General features: G+C 48.3%; 1 protein-coding gene and 1 long non-coding RNA gene across 2 annotated transcripts; both read right to left on the reverse strand.

Annotated features, from left to right (window-relative positions):
* Positions 1-1,302: 1,302 nt before the first annotated feature.
* On the reverse strand, positions 1,303-2,277 carry LOC309359630. Its single transcript, XR_014163874.1, has 2 exons — positions 2,137-2,277; positions 1,303-1,435 (listed from the first exon to the last, which is right to left on the reverse strand). It is a non-coding gene; the product is annotated as an uncharacterized lncRNA (long non-coding RNA).
* A 198-nt stretch (positions 2,278-2,475) lies between these two features.
* LOC309358899 (uncharacterized protein) lies at positions 2,476-4,876 on the reverse strand (the record flags this gene model as incomplete). Its single annotated transcript, XM_081892166.1, has 9 exons — positions 2,476-2,554; positions 2,864-2,968; positions 3,203-3,286; positions 3,380-3,482; positions 3,608-3,687; positions 3,857-3,973; positions 4,125-4,156; positions 4,271-4,547; positions 4,856-4,876. The coding sequence occupies 6 exons, from the start codon at positions 4,874-4,876 to the stop codon at positions 3,395-3,397; spliced, it is 615 nt and encodes a 204-aa protein (XP_081748292.1). The 3' UTR covers positions 2,476-2,554; positions 2,864-2,968; positions 3,203-3,286; positions 3,380-3,394.
* Between the last annotated feature and the right edge of the window lie 15,621 nt (positions 4,877-20,497).

Genomic DNA, 20,497 nt, shown 5'->3' on the forward strand with positions numbered 1-20,497 from the left:
ACCTCAATAAAGCCAGGCAGCCCCCAATCAATAAAGTCCTCACTGGCCACTGGCCACCTGCCTCAGTGGGTGCTTGGAGCTCACAGTATCACTCACACTAAGCAGACCAAACTGCAAAATTAGGCAAAAAGGAAAGGAACAAACCCTCTTGCACCCAGCAAGCTGGAACATTAGGACCATGTGTTCTGGCTTGCTGCAGGTCAACAACTCACAGAAGATGAACATCATTGACCATGAGCTGAAAACACTCAGCATTGACATTGCTGCTCTAGAGGGGACAAGACTTGCTTCGAATGGCAGCCTCAGAGAGAACTACACTTTTTGTGGCAAGGAGGGCATCCTGAAGATTCATGGCGTAAGATTTGCAGCAAGGGACTCCCTTCTGTCTGTGATAGAACTGCCAGCTGAGAGCTCAGAATGCTTGCCTTCTCTCCATCTCTCAACTACCTCCATTAACATATTGAGGGTTTACGCTCTGTGTGCTCTGATATACAGATCAAGAACAAGTTCTGCGAGGAACTAGACCAGGATGTCAGAAGCCTGCAAACACCTTCTCGGTCGTGGCGCCCTCCCAGAAGATGTCAAAGAAAAAAACAACTATCTGACTTTTAGAAGACATCTGAAGGCAGCCCTGTTTAGGGAAGTTTTTAATGTTTGAAGTTTTATTCTGTTTTTAGTGTTCTGCTGGGAGCTGCCCAGAGTGGCTGTGGAAACCCAACCAGATGGGCGGGGTATAAATAATAAAATTGTTCTTATTATTACTACTACTATTCCTGCTGGGAGAGTTCATCACAGCTGGGATAACCGCAGAGGCCCCCTTGGTATTGGGAGCCTGAACAAGAACGGAAAACACTACCTGAACTGTGCTCATACCACAGCCTCTGCGTCACGAACATGGTATGGTCTACCAAGGCAAAACACTCAGTGTCCTGGAGTTATCTTGGATGTCAGGTCACTGGCACCAGCTGGACTGGATTGTCACCAGGCGATTGCACTGAACTGTGTTAATGCCACAAGGAGCTACCACAGCACTGACTGTGACATGGTCACTCCCTGGTGGTGAGCAAGAGGACCTGTGGCCAATCTAAGCTTCTGTACTTTGGCAGGAAGAACCAGCTGCACCAATATAAGATGAGGGACACTGGTTTGCTGGTAGGGAAAAGGATCTAGGGATCTTAGTGGACCACAAGCTTAACATGAGTCAACCTGAGAGTGATGCAGCAGCAGCAAAAAATGCTAATGCTATTTTAGGCTGCAACAAGAAAAGTGTCCAGATCAATGGAAGACAATAGCACAATGAAATTCAAAACAGTAACAATTTATTGTGCATTTATTCAAAATCCATTTAAAATATTAATTTTTATTCCATTCTCTCCCAGTTCTTTTTTTTCTTGACACGTGGAGTTACCGGTACACAGGGAGTAGATCATATATCCTAAGGAACGGAAAAACCCCAAATTCTGTGAGATCTTTTGAGGCAAAATAATGTTAACAATTTTCAGATCTCTCTCTGTCCCCTGCCCTGTTCTGTCTTTTGCAAAACAAAGGTGTCAGCCCTGTGCCCAGACAGCAAGACCCTCCCCCCACGGCCTCCCTGAGGTGGTCCAGAGGAAAGAAGAGCAAGGCATAAGGCACCAGCTGGGCTGCTGGAGTTGCCAGAAAGAGGCCTGCAAAATGCCACCCAACCATCTTAGGGACTCCACTCTGCATCTGTGTAGGGTTTACTCGGGAGCTTTTTCTTCCCCTGAAGCCATCCCACGAGGCAGCAGAGGTTTAGAATCAGAGTTCACCTCGATGGGCTTTCTTCTGGGGGGATCAGCCCCTCACTTCCCTCTACAGCACATGCACAAACAGCTTCCTCTGATTCTCGTCCGTTCCATCTGCCGGAGCCTGTCTTCTGACGCAGAGGAAAGTCCCTCACTCACCGAGGGTTTGAGACCCATTGGCTCCCCTCCCCTGGTTCCCCGGCCTCTTCTCCCTCTGACTGCTCATCCTTGTCCACTCCTCCACTCCCTGGGCTCTGAGACGTCTTCGCTTTCTGGTTCCTGCTTCCTCCCACTATTCCTCTGTGCTCAACCAGCCCATGATATCGTTCCACCCCTTGGCCTCTGTCCCCACAAGGCAGCTTCCCCCTACCTCATCTGGTCCCACAGCCACTGCTTCCCTTCTGCTCCCATGAAAAGATGGAGAAGGAGGTCTTGCCGGCATCATTCTGTCACCTGCAAGAGAAAAAAGGTAAGCAGGACACCAGGAGTGCCTGCTTCTCTCGCAGATGAAACAGGGTATCTCTAACTACCGATGGGCTTTTGAGAAAGTCTTACCTGCTGAGTGCTTTTTGGCCTCTCTCTGGTGTCCAGTGGAGCCCGAGGTCCGCACTACCTAGATATCTTCAATGATGTCATCTGGATGGAAGAGAATGAGAATGAGAAGAGAATGAAAATGAAAATGAGATTTTCCCACAGGCCTTAGTCAAAGGGCGCTGTCTCCAGGTGTGGGGCTTACCTTCTTTTGGCTTCCGGCAGAAGTAAGCCAGTTCCGGCCGAACGACTGTCATCTGCAGAGGAAAGAAAAATCGGGGTCAGATGGGAGCAAGAGAGCACAGAAACAGCACCAAGTCAGGAAGGACAGGTCTCCCTCTGTCTTGGGCCCAATCCCTTGTTCCAGAGGACCTCCCTGGGCCCTGCAGCCTCCTGGGCAGAGGTGGAAGGGCAGCAGCAGGAAAGGGGGCAGGAAAAGCCTCTGGCCTCATCCTGGCCCCCAGGGACACACCCCGCAAATTCTGCGCTAAAGATCACTTGGGGATGTGATCTTGGGGGGGACGGAAGTAACCAAAGAAATGAATGGAAGAAGGCAAGGTACTTACTCTGAGTTTAGGGTATTTCCTGGCTATGGCCAGCAGCAAAGAGATGTTGCTGGCTGCTAGTTCTTGAGCCTCCCCACTTTCCCCCAGGGCGTATCCTCGGAGGTCCTGCAGGAGGAAAGAACATTTCAGAGTCAGGGGCCAGTCTGGGCCAAAGCGGCCCCCACTGCCCCCACCACGGAGTCGCTGGTACTTCTGCACCATGAGGGGTTGTCAGCTTTGGTCTTGGACCAAATTGGGGGCCAAAAAGGCTCTGTGCCCCAGAAATGGGGCAGTCCATTGGGTAAGGGACGGGGGGGGGGACAACCCTAAAACCACCCCGGATGCCATTGGGACACTTACACTGAGAAGTTGGAGGAGGGTGCCAGGGTTGGGTGCTTCCATAAGAAGACTACCCAAGAGAAGCCGGTAGTGCCTCTTCAGTTCCTGCGGGAAAAGAGAGAAGAGAGTTGGATTCTGCAAGGGTGTGACGAAGAGGAAGAAAGAGAATGTGAAGGGAAGTCAAAACAAAGGACATACTTCTCTCTCCTCCTCCTATTCGGCGGCACCTTTCAGCACGGCCTCCAACGTCCTGTGCAGGATGGCACTGATCATGTCAGAGGTGAATTTGGGCCTCATCGTGCTGCAGAAACGAAAGGGAGAGGGTTAGAGTCTCCCTTGCCCCCTTCTCCCTCCCGCCTGCTCTTTCCCCCTGGAGTTTTGCCCCCCCCCACCCACAACCCCACCCACGCCAAAGACCCCACTCACCTTAGCTGGAGGAGGGCCTCCAAGGCAAGGGCCAGGGTCAGGGGGCAATCCCTGAAGTGCTCCAAGGGCCCCAAGATGTCCTGGAAGAGAACAGAGGAGGAAAATCAGCTCCGACCCCAAACACCAGGCTTGGCTTTGCAGGGGAATGGCAACCCCACGGCCTAAGCCGGCATGGTCCTCCTCCCCACAGATGCACAACCCCTTCCCTCCACCTCCCCATGGGGATCCCTCACACCCCCCATTACTCACCAGAATTTTATGGGCCGTCTCCTCCTTGGAGCACTTCAGGGATCGGAGCCCCCTGCGCTCAGCTGCCTGGCAGCTCTCGATGACCCCCAGGATGTAGCGCTGTTCATCTTCCAGCAGCTGAAATGCAAAAGTCAGGCTGTCAGTTCCTCGTGAGGGGAGGGCTTCTCTGCATCTGAGAGTGCAGAGTGGGGGACAAAGAGCCCGGGGGGGGAAGCGGGGGGCAGGTCTGAGGGATCCAGTCCCTGCTCTTGTTTTCTCCAATACTCACCCCTGGGGCTGGGACGTGGAACCGAAGCAGCACTGCAAACAGAAGGACAGGGGAAGAGGTGAGTCCTCTTTTGCATCCTCGGACTAGTCGCCCCCCATGCCCATCCCTGCCCTCCTCTGTCCAAAAAAGGAGGGCCACTGGCTTACCTGGCGCCACGGGCTGCTCTGTGACTGGCTGGGGGGCCACCCTGTGGCAGCGCCTGAAGAGGCGTCTTAAGCACCTGATCCTAGAAGAGATGAGCGGAAAGAGTGACTCAGATGCTGGCAGCCCCAATTCTTGGGGGGTGTTTGGGTGTGAGGAGGGGAGTCTGGAGAAAACAGTGAACCACTGCCGAATTGGCAGAACGGAAATATGTATGTGGAGCCTAATTGATCCTTGCCGGCCCACTCTGACCAATTCCTTCCATCTCTCCGCCCTACTCCTCTATATACAAAATAAAAATGTACAGAATATATACAGAATATGCACAGATGTGCATAAAAAATATAAAACAAAAAACAAAAATATTAAAATAAAGAACAAAAAATAAAATAAATAAGTGTTAAAATAAAAGAATAAAAGAAAATCAAAATAAATCAAATCAAAAAAATAAAATAAAAGTAATAAATGAAATCAAAATCAAAATAAGAAAACGAAAAAAGAACAAATCACTCCTCCTCCTCTTGCTCGCCAACTGCCACCACCAACTGCCACCACCACCTCTCTCCTCTAAGCTCTCCTCACTAACCCACAATGGCCGCCTGCAAGTCCATGGCTTTTAAAGGAGAAGCAAGAGATGTCACAAAGGAGGGCGGGTCCTGGTCACCGTGGCAACCCGCCCACCAGGACCTGGCCCCACCTGAGTGGTGATGCTCCTCTGTCAGAACTCGGAGGCACCTGCTGTTCCGCCTGCAGAATGCTCTGATCCCAAACTCTCTAATAATAATAATAATAATAATAATAAATTTTATTTATATCCCGCCCTCCCCAGCCAAAGCCGGGCTCAGGGCGGCTAACAACATTAAAACAGTACAAAGGTACAGCACAAACAACACTCTAAAATCATTCATTATAAAATTGATTCAAATCAAGCCACTGGCAACCATTGTGCCAGAGCTCCACGAAGATTGCCGAGGGAGTGAGTCAGGCTGTGCCCTGGCCAAAGGCTAGCCCTACGACTGGCTCTGCCCCGATAAATCCATTTGTTTCTAAGGTGCTTGGTGGCTCTCTTTTTCTACGTTTGCTGCGGGGGGCTTAATAATATCACTACCCCTCTGCACTCTGTGAATTAAGCAGGGCATGGATTTGCAAGCATTTGTAACTTCTGCCACATAATTTTCAGGTGGAACTCAGATCGGGAGAGAAAAGGGTAAATGCAGCCTGCTCTTTCCTTGTGGGGGGCACATTTCGTGGTGCGTGCAAGTTTAACGGTGGGCCATAACATTAAAGGCAGGTGTGTTGGGGACATTTCTGGCCTAAGTGGGGAAAGGAACCAGCAAATTCGCTCATAAAACCTCTCTGTCATGGGAGCACATGAATTCCAGAGCCATGGGCACATGAATGCTTCACAGTCTGTTGTCTTTCTGCGAAATTCACATTTGGAAATATGCCCAGTCGACTGCAAAGAGCACATACCTGCTTCTTTCCAAAGGAGTGCTAAAATCAATTAACAAGTCTTCAAAGAGGCAGGCCTGTTCCAGTCCCCACCTCAGATAAGTCTCAAAGGGCGAGGAAGCCAATGCAAATTTATCCGCAATTACAGCAGAAGTTGTGTCTCAAGAGTGCAGCAGCTAACTTTTGGCTGACTAAAATTCTGGCACCTTGGCTGAGTGTCCTGGAGCATGCACAGAAATCCTTGACCTCCAAGGGGGATGTAGCATTCCAAAGACCACAGGGCAAATGTGCTCCTGAGCATATGCAGAATCCTTTTCCTCTGGTGAGGTGTGGGGAACCTTTGGCCACCCGAGCTCTTGCTAGACTGCAACTCCTGTCAACTCCAGCAAGCAGGAGTTCAGCAACATCAGGAGGACCAGAGGTTCCCCACACCTGAGCTAGGGACTGTGCAGGTATCTGCGGATTCTGGAGTCCCAGAATTCGCCTTAGGTATATTTTTTTCCATGGATGTTAGTGACTTCACCTGCCTGAAGCTGCATAGGAGTTGACCTAGGATGAGATGGCTGGCAGTTACTCATGCTAGGCCTGGCTGACTTGCTTGCACAGTAAACGGGAGACGACTACTCAGTGTGTAATCTGATCACAACAGTGAAGAATGGTAGCAACTTCGCCAAATCTCTTGCTAAGCATCAAAACTCTGTATTGCTGTGTCTGCCTGCTGGCATTCACAGCAGAAAGCCATTCGTACTTCTGCCTCTGAATGGAAGCATGGTTCGTATCCCAGTACTGACACCGGTGTCTGTTGACCCTTAGCTGTGGATTCCAGATTTTTGCAGGAATGGGTAACTTAGCAGCATTTTAAACAGTTCTTGTAAAGTTGGAAAGGACCACAAGGGTCATCTACTCCTGAAATGCAGGGATTCTTTTGCCCAACATGGCATGGCTTCCACCCTGGGATTAAGAGTCTCATGCTCTACAAACTGAGGCGTATGTTCTGGTTTAAAATAAAAACAAATTCAGCTGATCTTAAGAAAGACCCTCAGCTGTGGATTGTTGGTTGACACTGCAGGGGTGTGTGAGAGGCAGTACAGATCCTCCAAGTGTTTCTACTTTCCAGGTACAGTCCTGGATTTACAGAAGCTATTCTGGCTTCTGATTTGATCCTGGAAAGTCCTGCTTTTCCTTAGGATGCCCTTATTTTCATTGGAGAAATGTTGGAGGGTGTGGTATGATGTCCCTGTTTTGATCAGAGAAACGTTGTGAGGGAATGGAGTCGTGCGATCCTGGAGCCAAGAAGATCACGTAACTATGCAACCTTTAGAAGGCAGCTGTATAGGGAAATGTGTAATATTTTCTTATGTTTTTATGTATGTTGGAAGCCGCTCAGAGTGGCTCCGGCAGCCTTAGTCAGATGGGTGGGATATAAATAAAATAATAATTATTATTATCATCATTATCTTCTTATATCATTAATATTATTATAATATTATTATCAAATATTATTATTATTTTTACAATATTTTTAAGGTCTTACATATAAAGAATAAATGTTCATAAATGTACCAAACACACACACACACAGAGAGCACATGTCTGAAGTGCACAGAAAAAGTCCTGAAACCATTTTGTCCCTCCCAAATTTACCTCAAATATTGTCTCCCCATTGTCTCTTTGCTCACAAATCCTGTCTTAAGGGCACATTTAAGATATGAATATGGTGAGCCTGTGACCAGTATTCAGGAATTAAGTAGTTATCATCACAAAAGAATAGCCAGGCTCTCCAGGTAAACCCATCCACAGGTTTCCTGCTGGCCCCTTCTCTGATGTATGTATGATGTATTGGGGGTGGTCTTGGGCTGCACCCCTTCTGTGATGTGTGTATGGGGCTGATATTGAGCTCCAGGGCGGGGAATTTCAAAAGTTTCTATGTATAGGAGTTTGCCCACCATTTTTCTGGGTCCCTCTCCCCCTTTGTGTGTGTGGGGGGGGGGCACCCTGTTGCAACAGCTTTAAGAAAGATCAGGCTTACCAGCTGCTTTGCTTCTCAATATTCTCTGGTTGGTCTCTGTTATTTTCTCTACCGATAGAGAACCTACAATAGGACTCTATATGGGCTCTTGGGTACCCCATAGGGGAAAAGGAGCAGTTTTTTATCGTAACAGTGGCCTATCATGTTGTAAACACTTTTGCCCCTTTCACCCCCCCCCCCAAAAATGTAAAGGGTTTGATGAGCTAGTCTAATACAGCTACATAGGGTCTGTTTGAGTTCCTAGATGTGTAGCCAGAAGCTGAAGCAATTTTAGAAGACCTGGTATGTTTATACAGGCAGGGTTGAACTGTGGCAGCGGCGGTGGTATCCTGATCTTTCTGATTTTCGTTCTTACCCCCCTGTTTTGTGTGGAGAAGGATTTACATAACACCTTTCACCTTGTGGCTGCAGAGCTTGCCTGTAAATATTTAAGCGACAGCTCAGCTTTCAGCCTGACTATACCAATGACAGAGATCAAACATTTTCTGACCTTTTGTTAATCTTCTCTGTGAAACCAGAGGATGCCCTCGGTCTCCTTTTAGTGCTCGGAGAAAGAAGGTGGCATACTTGGGGAAGGAGGAGGGCGGCCTTTCCTGCGCTGGCTGCCTTCACACAAACAAAATGCAGAGAAAGCATTAGGTGCTTCAGAAGGTCACATGCCTGTACCAATATATATAAAGGATTTGTCAAACGGTGTAGCTAGTTTGGAATGCCATAACCCAGGGGTAGGCAACCTAAGGCCCGGGGGCCGGATGCGGCCCACTCGCCTTCTCAATCCAGCCCACGGACGGTCTGGAAATCAGCTCTCTCTCTCACGGCAGAGGACCCTGAGCCACTGCTTCCCACCCAAGCCAGGTGAGCATGAAACCCGGGAAATTTAAGGGACATCATCAATAAGGGACAGCAGTGGGACACGGCACTGGGATAAGGGAGTTTCCCGCCAAATAAGGAACGGTTGACAGCTATGGTAGAATGTGTCCTTTTATTTAAAATGCATCTCTGGGTTATTTGTGGGGCATAGGAATTCATTCATATATATTTTTTTTCAAAATATAGTCTGGCCCAGCACATGGTCTGAGGGACGGTGGACTGGCCCATGGCTGAAAAAGGTTGCTGACCCCTGCCATAACTTCATTTTTTAAATTATTTTTTTATTTGCACTTAGAGTAGGAGTGTGTGCTGGTCCAGGGGGGAGGTTACCGTGGGGTGAGGTCCAGGACCTGAGTTGAGGGTCGGCAGACAGTCCTCCTTGGGCGAAGCGGGGTCCACAGCAGGAAGCTGGGCAAGGACAGGAACTCTGGGGAAACAGGACTGGATGCTGGCCGAAACAGCTCATCAACGACGTTGCTCCTGCAACCTGGGACCGGGCTGACTGGCCTTTATCTTCTCTGAGGCCAGGGGCGGTCCCGGCCCGCAGGAGACCCGCCTCTCCTGGCCTTAAGGCGAGCACTCCTCCTGGGAGAAACCAGTTCCCTTCGTCTCTCTGCCCTGAGCCTCTGCAGTTCAGGAGAGGCTGAAGGGTTACTGGGCCCAGGGGGAGACTCACCTTAGGGCACTGAGTCCTCAACCACCTCTGGAGCCAGAGTGGATTCATCTGGTGCCTGCTCCTGAGGATCTGGCACAGGTGCAGGCACTTCAGAATCAAGGCCCTGCCCCAGTTCAGCTGGCCCTGGAGACGGGGACTCCTGTGCAGGCTGGGATTCCTCCGGTTCAACCTCTGAATCGGATTCCCAGGCCATCACAGAGTGGGGGTTTTATTTTCAGACTGAGCCCCTTTGGGGAGCCTTCCAAGGACCATGTGACCGTACCCTCCAACATTCTGCTGTTCAAAATTGGGATGCTCCATTTTTGGTCTTGATCTCTGGCGTGAGCTGGTTGATTTGCACCAGAGCGCCAGGCCAAAAAACAGGACATTCCGGGATCCAATGAGAAGCCTGGATGGCTTCTGACATTCTGGGATGTCCCACTTAAATCAGGATGGTGGAGGGGTATGTCTGACATCAGTCCCAGAGGCAAAAGTAGCTGGAGCAACCAATGTACAAGGACGTAGGAAGGGTGTGTGGACCTCGCCAGGTGCCACCCTGACGGGGGTGTGTGACAAAATGGCCAGTGGCACTCATTGCAGGGTCTTCAGTGCACACGAGCCACACTTCTCGGCACCCGCAGGCTCCATGCTGTCCAGCCAGCTGCCTCCCCCCCCAGCTGAGACTCCATGGCGTGCCCTGTCCCTAAGGGCACCGTTTGCCCCCATGCTGTCCCTATGGGCACTGTGCACCCCGTCCCTATGGGCGCTGGGTGCCCCATGTGGGGCACGTGGCACCCATAGAGAAGGCACAGGCTGTGCCACCCCTATGGGTGGTTTGCCCCACCCCAGATGCCCTAGAGCCTTCCTCTGCCGCTGCCAATGTAAATTTTACATTTGTAGGGTAGGGTAATTTTTCCACACATGCTCACACCTCTCTCTATCCTCCATCCTGATGAGGAAGAAGCATTACGTATCAGAGTTTAAGAACAATGCAGCCTGACTCCCCTGCTCAGCGCCTGAGGGCCCCCCACTCTGTGATGGCCTGGGAATCCGATTCAGAGGTTGAACCGGAGGAATCCCAGCCTGCACAGGAGTCCCCCGCCTCCAGGGCCAGCTGAACTGGGGCAGGGCTTGACGGGTTCCATAAAGGACTGCTGCGACTGCTGCTGCTGGGCAGAGAGGGCTCCATTTTTGTTTTTTAAATTGCTGTTATTTTTTTGCCTATGTCATTTTAAACTGTGATATTAATGCTGTATTCTTAGTTTTAGATTTTGATTTGTGTGGAAATTGATTTCCATTTGGTTGTGTATTTTTTTGATGTGGTTTATTTATTGTTTATGACTTTTGTAATTATGTAAATCTTGTCATGTTGTAAGCTGCCCTGAGCATTGTTCTTAACTGTGGAAAGGCAGCATACAGTGGTACCTTGGGTTACATACGCTTCAGGTTACATATGCTTCAGGTTACATACGCTTCAGGTTACAGACTTCGCTAACGCAGAAATAGTGCTTCAGGTTAAGAACTTTGCTTCAGGATGAGAACAGAAATCGTGGCACGGTGGCAGCAGGAGGCCCCATTAGCTAAAGTGGTGCTTCAGGTTAAGTACGGACCTCCGGAACGAATTAAGTACTTAACCCGAGGTACCACTGTACAAATAAAATGATGGTGATGATGAGGATGAGGATGCAGTGTTTCTGAACCTCCCTCCACTGCAGACCACTTTAAAATTGCTGGTGGTCTCAGAGGACCACTTAATAAACTCCCACCCATCCCGCAGCAGTGGCATTATCATCAAAACCAACAGTGTATTGTGAAAATATTGGGCCTTAGACCTAGGCTTGGCCTTGCTGTTGTTATTTGAGAAGCAAATTAAGATATGTTATTTAAGCCATTAATAATCCATTTCCTGTTAGCAGCCCACATGGAGATCACATTCTTATGGATAAAAGATTGTTACCTATGCAAAACTAGTATGAGAGAGTTAGGAAGGATTTGCTTGTAGACACACATAACATTGCAGAATAGTCAAAGGCTACATTAACCAGAGATGAATTTCATGATGACTGTTCTCCCTTCATTACTTTTATGAATGCCTCACCAGAAGAACCTAGATCACTGGTGTTCAACTGGTGGGCCTGATCCAAGGTGAGCCAAAACTGCTACCATGCAAATATATGTTAAAAGATTAAGAATTGGGTCCCCAAATGCAAGTTTGGATAAAAGGTGTGCCCTGGGTCTGAAAAGGTTGAAGACACCTGAACTAGACCAACTGTTCATTTTTCCTTTTTGGAGAGGTATGCTATCCTGGACTTTATCTCAACATTACAAATTTCTTTATTTGTATATCATACAACCGACTCTCTCCAAGGTTTAAAAAAGGTGGTGGTTAACATTGCAAGTCCGCTGCTGCAATCAATCTTGTATGCCTGGCATTTATAGAATATAATATATTCTTTCCGGTGTGTGTAATGAAGATGCATTATTCACCTATGCATTTTCTCTCTCTTGACCTTTGGAATGTTTTGATTGGTTTGTACTGGTTTATTGGTTTTGTCCATATTAAAAAAAGTTAATAATAAAAATAAAAATAATAATAACAACAACAACAACAATAATAAAAATATTAAGAAAACCATTGGTCCTTTAACTGGAGCATTTTTAGCGTGTGTGGAGATCTGTAGACTGAGCTAGTGCTGCATTATGAAAAAGCTCCAAGCCGAAGCCTGCTTGACAAACCCAACCTTTATCAAAGTGGTCTCAGTGAGGAAAAGAAAATCAAATAGTCGGTGCAAGTACAGATATTATTAATTGTTTCACAGCCCTTTTCGCCAACCAGGGGAAAGGAAGGCGTTGTGACACCTGGGGTGGCAAACTGCTATGTACAGCGCATGTGTGCGACGCCGCACATGCAGTGGCGTAGCGTGGGTTGTCAGCACCCGGGGCAAGGCAAGTAATTTGCGACCCCTAACCCGTGGATTTTAGTAGGGGCAGAGAGCTGCGAGTGCGAGCGCCCCCCCCAGATGTTGCGGCCGGTGCGGCCGGCCACCCCTGCACCCCCATGCTACGCCACTGCGCACATGCACTGTACATAGAGGTTTGCCGCTGGCGCCGGGATCCTCTGCTCGTGGCTGCAGCCGTGAACAGAGGATCCTCCACATATGGCTGCAGTGGCGCGATGACTGCTTGCGCTGCCACGAACCCCCATGGGGTGCCGCCTTGTCACCCCCCAGGGTGCACCAGCCCCACTGTTGTGATGCCACTGTTGCCAACCACGGTTTGAGAACTTCTGACCCCAGTGCAATGGTTTGGTACATGTGGATGTGCATTTTGAAGTAGCCATTTCAACCTATCTTAGCTTTGTTCTTGTCTCATGATGGTGCCCCATGGTTACCAAAGGAGCTTAATCTTGTTTTTGCGTGTTGAGTTCCACAGTACCACCCCCCAAAAATTCACACATCACACGTTAATTTTTGTTTAAGGTTTTTGGCATAATTTTGGCCACAACTTTATTCAAATACAGCAAATGTGAGTGGTTGCTTAGGCATTGGTTATGACTATCTGTCCTTGCCCCCAAGGACAGAGCTGGTCCCTTCCGGACACCACCGGAAGCCAGCGTGGGAAACAAGTATTGGGGAGAAATGAGGCTGGGAACCAGTCCAACACCTCTCACCCTCATGTTCCGGTGGGGCTTGCACGGCCCAAGCCCGGCACCACGGACAAGGACGAAAGAATGGCAAGCCCCTGGATTCCTTTAACGGAATTCCCTTTCGCATCATTTGGAGGGATAGGCACCTTACCCCTCCAAGCACCAATTTAACCAATGCCTAACCGCCATGGAGCCCTCAGCTCACCGCCAAACCACTCACAGCCCCAACCAAGACCTCAGCTTGGTCACCACCGCACCAATCCAAGCCTCATTCCCTGAAGCAGAAAGGTGCACGCCATCAGCTCTGAAAAAGGATGGCCTCTGAAAAGAAATCTCGGGGTGGGAAATCACATCACCACCCAGCTCCAAAGCCTTTTTGACCACCGCAGCATTGATGCGTTTTCTGGCCCTTTCAGTGGCGGCCGAGCAACGACTGCCCCTCCAAACACAGCGTTGCAAAAGCTTTGACCAAAAGATTCTTGCTGTTGGCACCATTGCCCACAGCGTCTCCAGCTCACCCAGAATTGCAGCACGTAGTGACAAACAGTCCATGGTCACCAGGTCATTCTCGCCCAGCTGCACCACCATAGCAGCTGGCGGCCCCTCCAGGAGCAACTGCCTCCGGATACTTGGCAGGAACTCTGACCAGCGCATTCCTCGTCTGGACAGCCAAGACAACCGAATGTGTGGAGGAAGGCCGAGATCTGGACCCCATCCAGATTGCCGTGCTGCGACGTCAGCCCAATGGACGATACTGTGTCCCACCATCCAAATGCGGACAACCGCTAAACCTAATAAAAGTATAAAATAAAAGCAGTGTAAAACACCAATTGTCAGCGAACATAACCTTTGAACGCATTTGATTTCCAGCAACCCAAATCCTTTATTCTGGCAGCTGACAAGCCCCAGTGGGCTGCTGTCGTGGCAGCCCCTATCCTAAAAGAATGGGGGGGCGAAATCTTGGGCTGTGCCGCCACAAGCCAGAATCGCCTTACGCATCACCTTTGCAAACTGGTGTCTTGACAGGGGCAAACCATTCTCATGCCATAGCAGAGGCCCATCCCCTGGGGCGCATACCGCCAGGTATTTATTAAGATCTTTTCCAGGGCAAGGGCCTGCTTCCCCCGTAGCAGGGATAAGATAAAACAAGCAAAATTGTAAGACACCAATAATGTTAATGAACATAATCTTTGAATGCATTCGATTTCCAACAACCTGTATTTTATTTCCACTGCCTTATTAACATGCTTTCCGGCCTTCTTGGTGGTAGTTTGTCCAGGCATTGGTTCACGACTAGCTGCACCTGACCTTAGCAGGGCAGCACTGACGACTGGGCCCCACCATATCGTCAGTACCAGCAACATTGCGGGGGAGCAAAGAATCCCAAGGCAATTGCATCCCGCCAGGTGTCGTTCCCCTTAGGGGAAAGATGCACCCCATCTGCCCTAAAGAGGGCAACAGCCTTGAAGAAAATAGCAGGGTGCAATATTACAGAACCACCTAAAGCAAGGACCTATTTTATTTTATTTGATATTTTATTTACTTTATTTATTTTATTCTATTGTCCATTGCCTTATTAACATGCTTCCTGGCCTGCTCAGTGGTAGTTTGTCTAAGCATTGGTTCCCGACTAGCTGCACCTGACCTTAGCAGGGCAGCTCTGAGGACTGGGCCCCACCATATCACCAGTACAAATAAACAGCGTGGGGGAGCAATGAAACAGGATCAGACTCAAGCTCACCCCCAAATGCTCCCAGGGACTCTTGTGTGGCCCTAACCCTCGAAAGGGGTTGACAAAAGCATAGTGAATCCTTGGATTCCCTTAATGGAATATCTTTGCGCATTGGAGGGGACAGGTGCTCCAACCCCCCCTCCAGACCACCTTGAACCAATGCCTTAAATTATTTTGAGTCCAGGGAGAGCTGCCATCAACTCAATCCAAGTCCTCTTGCATGCAGGAATGCAAACTTATGCTGGAGGAAGACAGCAAACATTCTCGCCCAGCTGTACCACCAGCACTGCGGAAGGACCTGCACAGGTCACACTCGACCACACCAAAGGAAGGATCTCCTCCCAAAGCATTCCCCATCTGGACATCCAGTAAATGTTCACATGGGCAGGAAGACTGAGATGGCGCCCCAGTCCAAACTCGTCAACATGCTTGCCAGCCTAGTGTACGATGCTGTGACCCAAATGTGCACAGCTGCTCCTATGAAAAAAAGGAAATAACAGACAAGCATCAGCACAGACATCATTTGACACTTCTTGATATAACCCTGTCAGCGTCAGACTTCCAATGACCCGTATTCACAATCCTGTCTACTGACAAGGCCCCCAGTGTGCAGCCTTTGCAGCAGTCCTATTCGGAAGGAATGAGGTGTGTTCAGCGGTAAGCAAGCCGCAGGCCGTAATAACTGGTGCACGACGTAAGCACATTGATGCCTGGCTAACGGGAGCCCATTTTCATGCACTAGGAGCGGGCCAGCCCCCAGGGAATGAAAAGCCAAATATTCTGTTATCCATAACCGGGCAAGGGCCCTCCTCACCTGTGGCGGGAACCCTGATTGTGGCACTCCTGCCCACTAAGTCTGTTTTTGAGTTCCCGACTCTAAAGACAAGCTCCAAAGATAAGGAAAAGTCCTGAAGCAATAAGCCTCCAGACTCTCATCCCCGTGCTGGCACCAACAACCATTTTTCCAACCCTCAGTGCGAAAATGCAATGGACTACTGAAAGGAATCTCGCCTTGATCTTTAACCAGCAGACAAGTTTTAACTTGTTGCAGATACTGCATAGGTAAAATTGACCAACTTCCTGCCCACTGTCCTATGAGGTTGGAGCCTATTCCAACCTTCCAAGGCCCTCCGCACTACAAACTTTATACAAGGGTCTCTGAAAATTAAAGCTTCAGTGTAACAGACATTGCAGCGGACTGAATTCTGATAGTTATAACAGCACGCCCAATCTGCAGCAGGTGGACCAAATACTGCAGGATATGCTCAGAGGATGGGGGCCAATTCATCTGAATGGCCAAGGACTGCCAGCTTAAGGCTAAGAAATCCATCCAGGCCATCCCATAAGAGCTAAAAGCAGAAGAGGAAATGGAAGCTGCTGCTCTCTATAAATGCTAATTGTTGTCACAATGCCACAGGTGGTCTGGAAAAGTCTGGCAACAGCTGAGTCTGGAGCCCAGGATCTGAAGCGCTTCATCTGAAAATGGGATAGAGTGCCAGCAACACCATTAGAGGATCCCGTAATTTGGAGAGTAGAAAGCACAATATTAAACCTTAAGCGGCGCAGCTCGAAAGCGTGAGTGGAGGGGCGGAGAATCTGCTGGAGCATGAGGACTGTTTTGCCAAAACGCTCACCACTACCTGGTTATCAGACCAAAAGCAGATCCGATGGCCACTGAACTCCTTGGGCCACATGTGAACTGCTACTACAATGGGGAAAAACTCAAGAAAAGTTATGTCACATGATTGCCTCACCACACCGGGCTTGAGGCCATAGCTTTGCACACCAGCGGCCCTTGAAATAAAACCAAAGGGCAGCATAAACCTGAAAATCCTTGTGCGGGTTCAAGGTATCCTGCCATGGCGAACTACTATTGCATACATTCAGGAATTGCTACCATCGCCTGATATCTGCCTTCACCACACTTGGTAGGCATACACAAAGGTAAGGGGACCTCAGGCCGCAGGCAGCGTGGCCTAGTGGGAAGATTAATTAAGTGACCCAGCAAGATTGGATCTGATGAAGCATCACTTGCTACAGAGGAAGTATTACAAAATAACTTCCTTCAAGGCAGACAGCTTCTCCATAGGCAAGCGGTTTGTTTTAGCAACGATATCCAACTGGATCCCTAAATAAAATGGGAATATGGGCAAAAGGTATTGAGCTATTGCTTGCCAGCTTCCAGCCCCCGCTTGGGCAGGGGCATCTAGTGCTGCCATCATGATATGTAAATTTACAGGGCCGACGCTGGCCAGAACCCCTAAAGAAGTCCTGACAAAGTTACTGCCGAGCCAGCTTCCTTTTCCGACACACACTCTGTGCAATGCAACTACACACTCCGTGCAATGCAAAAAACACGCTCTGTGCAATGCAACTACACACTCCGTGCAATGCACACAAAAACCCTCCGTGCAATGCAACTACATACTCCGTTCAATGCAACTACACACTCTGTGTAATGCAAAAAACACGCTCTGTGCAATGCAAATGCACACTCCGTGCAATGCACACACAAACCCTCCGTGCAATGCAACTACGCACTCCGTTCAATGGAACTACACTCCATGCAATGCAACTACACACTCCGTGCAATGCACACACACTCCTTGCAATGCAAAAACAGACTCTGTGCAATGCAACTATACCCTCCATGCAATGCACACACCTTCCGTGCAATGCAACCCCACCTTCCGTACAATGCAACAACACACTCCGTGCAATGCAACAACACATTCCGTGCAATGCAACAATACACTCCATGCAAATGCAAACACACCCTTTGTGCAATGCAACTGCAAATCTCTCATGCAATGCAATGCAATTGCAGCCCGTGCAGCGCTGTGTCCTGCAACGCACAGAGCAAACTGCAATGCGGGCACGCAAAGGTGCTTTCTCCCACTTGCATATTGCAAATGTGGCGCCCATTACATCCCTGGCAGTGAGGTAACCACCAAAAGGACCTAAGTGTCCAGGTAGACCAGTATGGGAGCATGCAGCTGTCCCATACAGGGACCAATCCTGCAACCTAGGCATTACCGGCACTATGACTGACCCAGTGAAACCATTGCTTATAGACCACATGGGGACACTATTCAGGCTGGAAACGCTTCCAGGCCATCGAATTCTGGGGCAAAGCCCTAGGATCACCTGCTAGGCCGGGCATAAATGTTTCCGGTGAAATAGCAGAGTTGAGGTAGCCCACAGCTTGTCCAGGTACCCCTGCTTGCCCTTTTAGAGGGAAGCACCCCTTCAAGAAACCCAAAGTTCTTTTATCACAAATGGGCAGAACTACCCAGCAACAGAATAACCTAAAAGGAGCAGTTAGTTTTGTTTTGTTTTGTTATAACAATGGCTAAGAGGGGGATATGAACCCTGTCTCCCAGGTCCTAGTCTTACACTTTAGCCACTAAGCCACAATGGCTCGTCTCTAAAATGGCAGTTGCCACCATCAGGGCAAAAAAAAAAAACTTAAAGAAAATAAACTTGTTCAGAAATGGCATAGTTCAAGAGCACATACAGAGTGCTCATAGTCCTTGGAGGCACAGAGAGCCTCTGGGGCCCTCTGTCTGCCTCAGATATACATTAGGAGCAACTGGGCCTGCAAGCAGATACATTCCTATAGCAAGAATGAGTCACGTGACAGAGACTTAACAATTAACTGCTACCTGTAGCAGACTTAGGCTTGGAAGTTAATGTGCAGGCCGAATAGACCTCCCAGTTTCTGCTCTTGAGAATCTTAGTCTCATAGCAATATTAAAGGAAACCAAATTAGTGCTCCCACCCAAGGCTAGCTTAAAATTTGGCCAACAGCACTGCACACACTCAAATTAAAGCCAACCTTCGGGGATACTATAAACGAAAGTGATTCCAGCTAAGCTGGGAACAGCCCTGACTAGCCCCACAATTTCAACGAGAGAAATGGGGGAAACCTTTTGCAAAAGAAAGCCCCTAACGGGGGCTCTTTCCCTATTGGGAAAGGCAAGCCACAGATACAGGGAGAATCTTCCCACAGGGCAGGGTAAGGGATGGGGTGGGAAATCAGACAGGAAAAAGGGGAATTAAATTATTTAAGGGACTAGAGAGGATTAAAAAGAAAGGGGAAATAAGAAATAAAGAAATGTAACCAGACAATGAGAAGATTGTCCAAGTGCTCCATGTGATCCGATGCAAAACGGCCAAGAGGATGTCCTTTTGTCTATCTCCTCTACTTATAGACTCTGACCCCTCCTCCGAATTGGCAACACTCAAAAATCCCCAGCAATCCATTTAACCCTTTACAGGCTTGGGTTCCCACCAAATTTGCCTAGTCATGATGGTGGTCTGTTCCCCAACCGCAACACGTGCTCTCTGCTAGTGTGGCATCTGAATATAGACTGCATTTTTAATCAAGACTTATATTGGCTTATATCTTGATCAGGTTCCTAAATTAAATGGGCTTAGATTTTCAAAGGTTTCATGCCAGGCAGAAAAAAAACCTTGGCAAGAGGTTTTCTCCTAAGACAAGAGGGCCCCATTGATTTATAGTAGAAAAACAATTCTCAAAGTTATAAAAAAAAGGGGAAATTACATATGCTGCCCCAAGGCTGAAAAAACACTATTAAGAATGGGTAAATAGTAAAATAATACCAATGTGCCTCCCAGTAAAATGAGCCATATCTTCTTCCTAAGGTTGAAAGGCCAAGAGCAGTGAAAAAGACAACTGACTTGGCTGGAGAAGAAGCTTCTTTTTACTTTATTTTTAGGCTGGAAAGGGGGGTGAAAGGAGGGGTGTACACAGAAGAGGTTTCTTTTTAAAAGCTGTTTTTTACTGAGTTCCTTCCTTTTTACTTTGAGAAGCTTTATTCTTTTAAAAGGCTACCTATGATAATGTATGAAATATAATAGCTTAAATATATTGGCTTAAATGTAATTATGCAAAGGATTTAAGAAATGCTAGATTCATAGAGTCATATTGCAATAGGAGACCAGAGGGGCAAATGAGCCTAGCCCCCCCTTGCCAGACAGGAGACGCCATCGAACACTTCTGATATATAGTTGTCAGGCATTTGTTTAAAAGACCCTCAAATGAAGGAGATCTTTCAATGATGATTAACTCAAGATCCTTGACATCTGTTGAACATAAAAATGTAAGATTAAACATTTGTTTTAGAAGGCAATAGGGCAAGAGGTGAGCTGGTAATTAAGATTCCATGTAAGATATATTATTACTTATATGTCAAATATATAGCTCTTTGTCTCCCTTATAAGGATAGGAGGATATGGGTGTATCTTTTTGTGATTAGTTATAGCAATCAGCCAATAGGAAATCCAACCAGGCTGATTGAACAGAGGCAGCCCCAGGAGGAGCAAAGGGGGCTGGATTAAGGGAATATAAGTGCTGGCCATAATGGCAGGAGGCAGGCCAGAGCTTGGTAACCATATACCACTGAGCCTCTCATTTATTTGTCTGACAAATAAATTATTATTTTAATTTCTCTGTTGCTGCGTTGAATATTTCATTCCAGCTAAGCGTTAACCACAAGCAGGGTGCTACACTAGTGAGAACACGCTTTATAGTAGGGGGAAAGGAGCTTTGCTAAATAGGAAGGGGTTGCTGAACTCCTGTCTGTAAGTGGCCTATGTTCTGTAGGTAAGGACAGCCAAGTCCCTCAATTCATTCAAAGCTGACGAAGCTTCAAACTAGCCCAAAGTCACCCATTAAGTGTTATGGGTGAGTGGGGGTCGGGGCTGAACCCTGGCCTCCCAGGTCCAATTCTAACCACTACGCCTCACTGAGCCTCTCTGCCTTTCTCTGGAGATGCAGCAGCTGGTGTCCAATCTACACATTAGTCTGAGAGGTGAACATCAT

The sequence above is a fragment of the Podarcis melisellensis genome (assembly GCF_964234715.1).
Source record: "Podarcis melisellensis genome assembly, chromosome: 16".
NCBI classification, from domain to species: Eukaryota; Metazoa; Chordata; class Lepidosauria; order Squamata; family Lacertidae; genus Podarcis; species Podarcis melisellensis.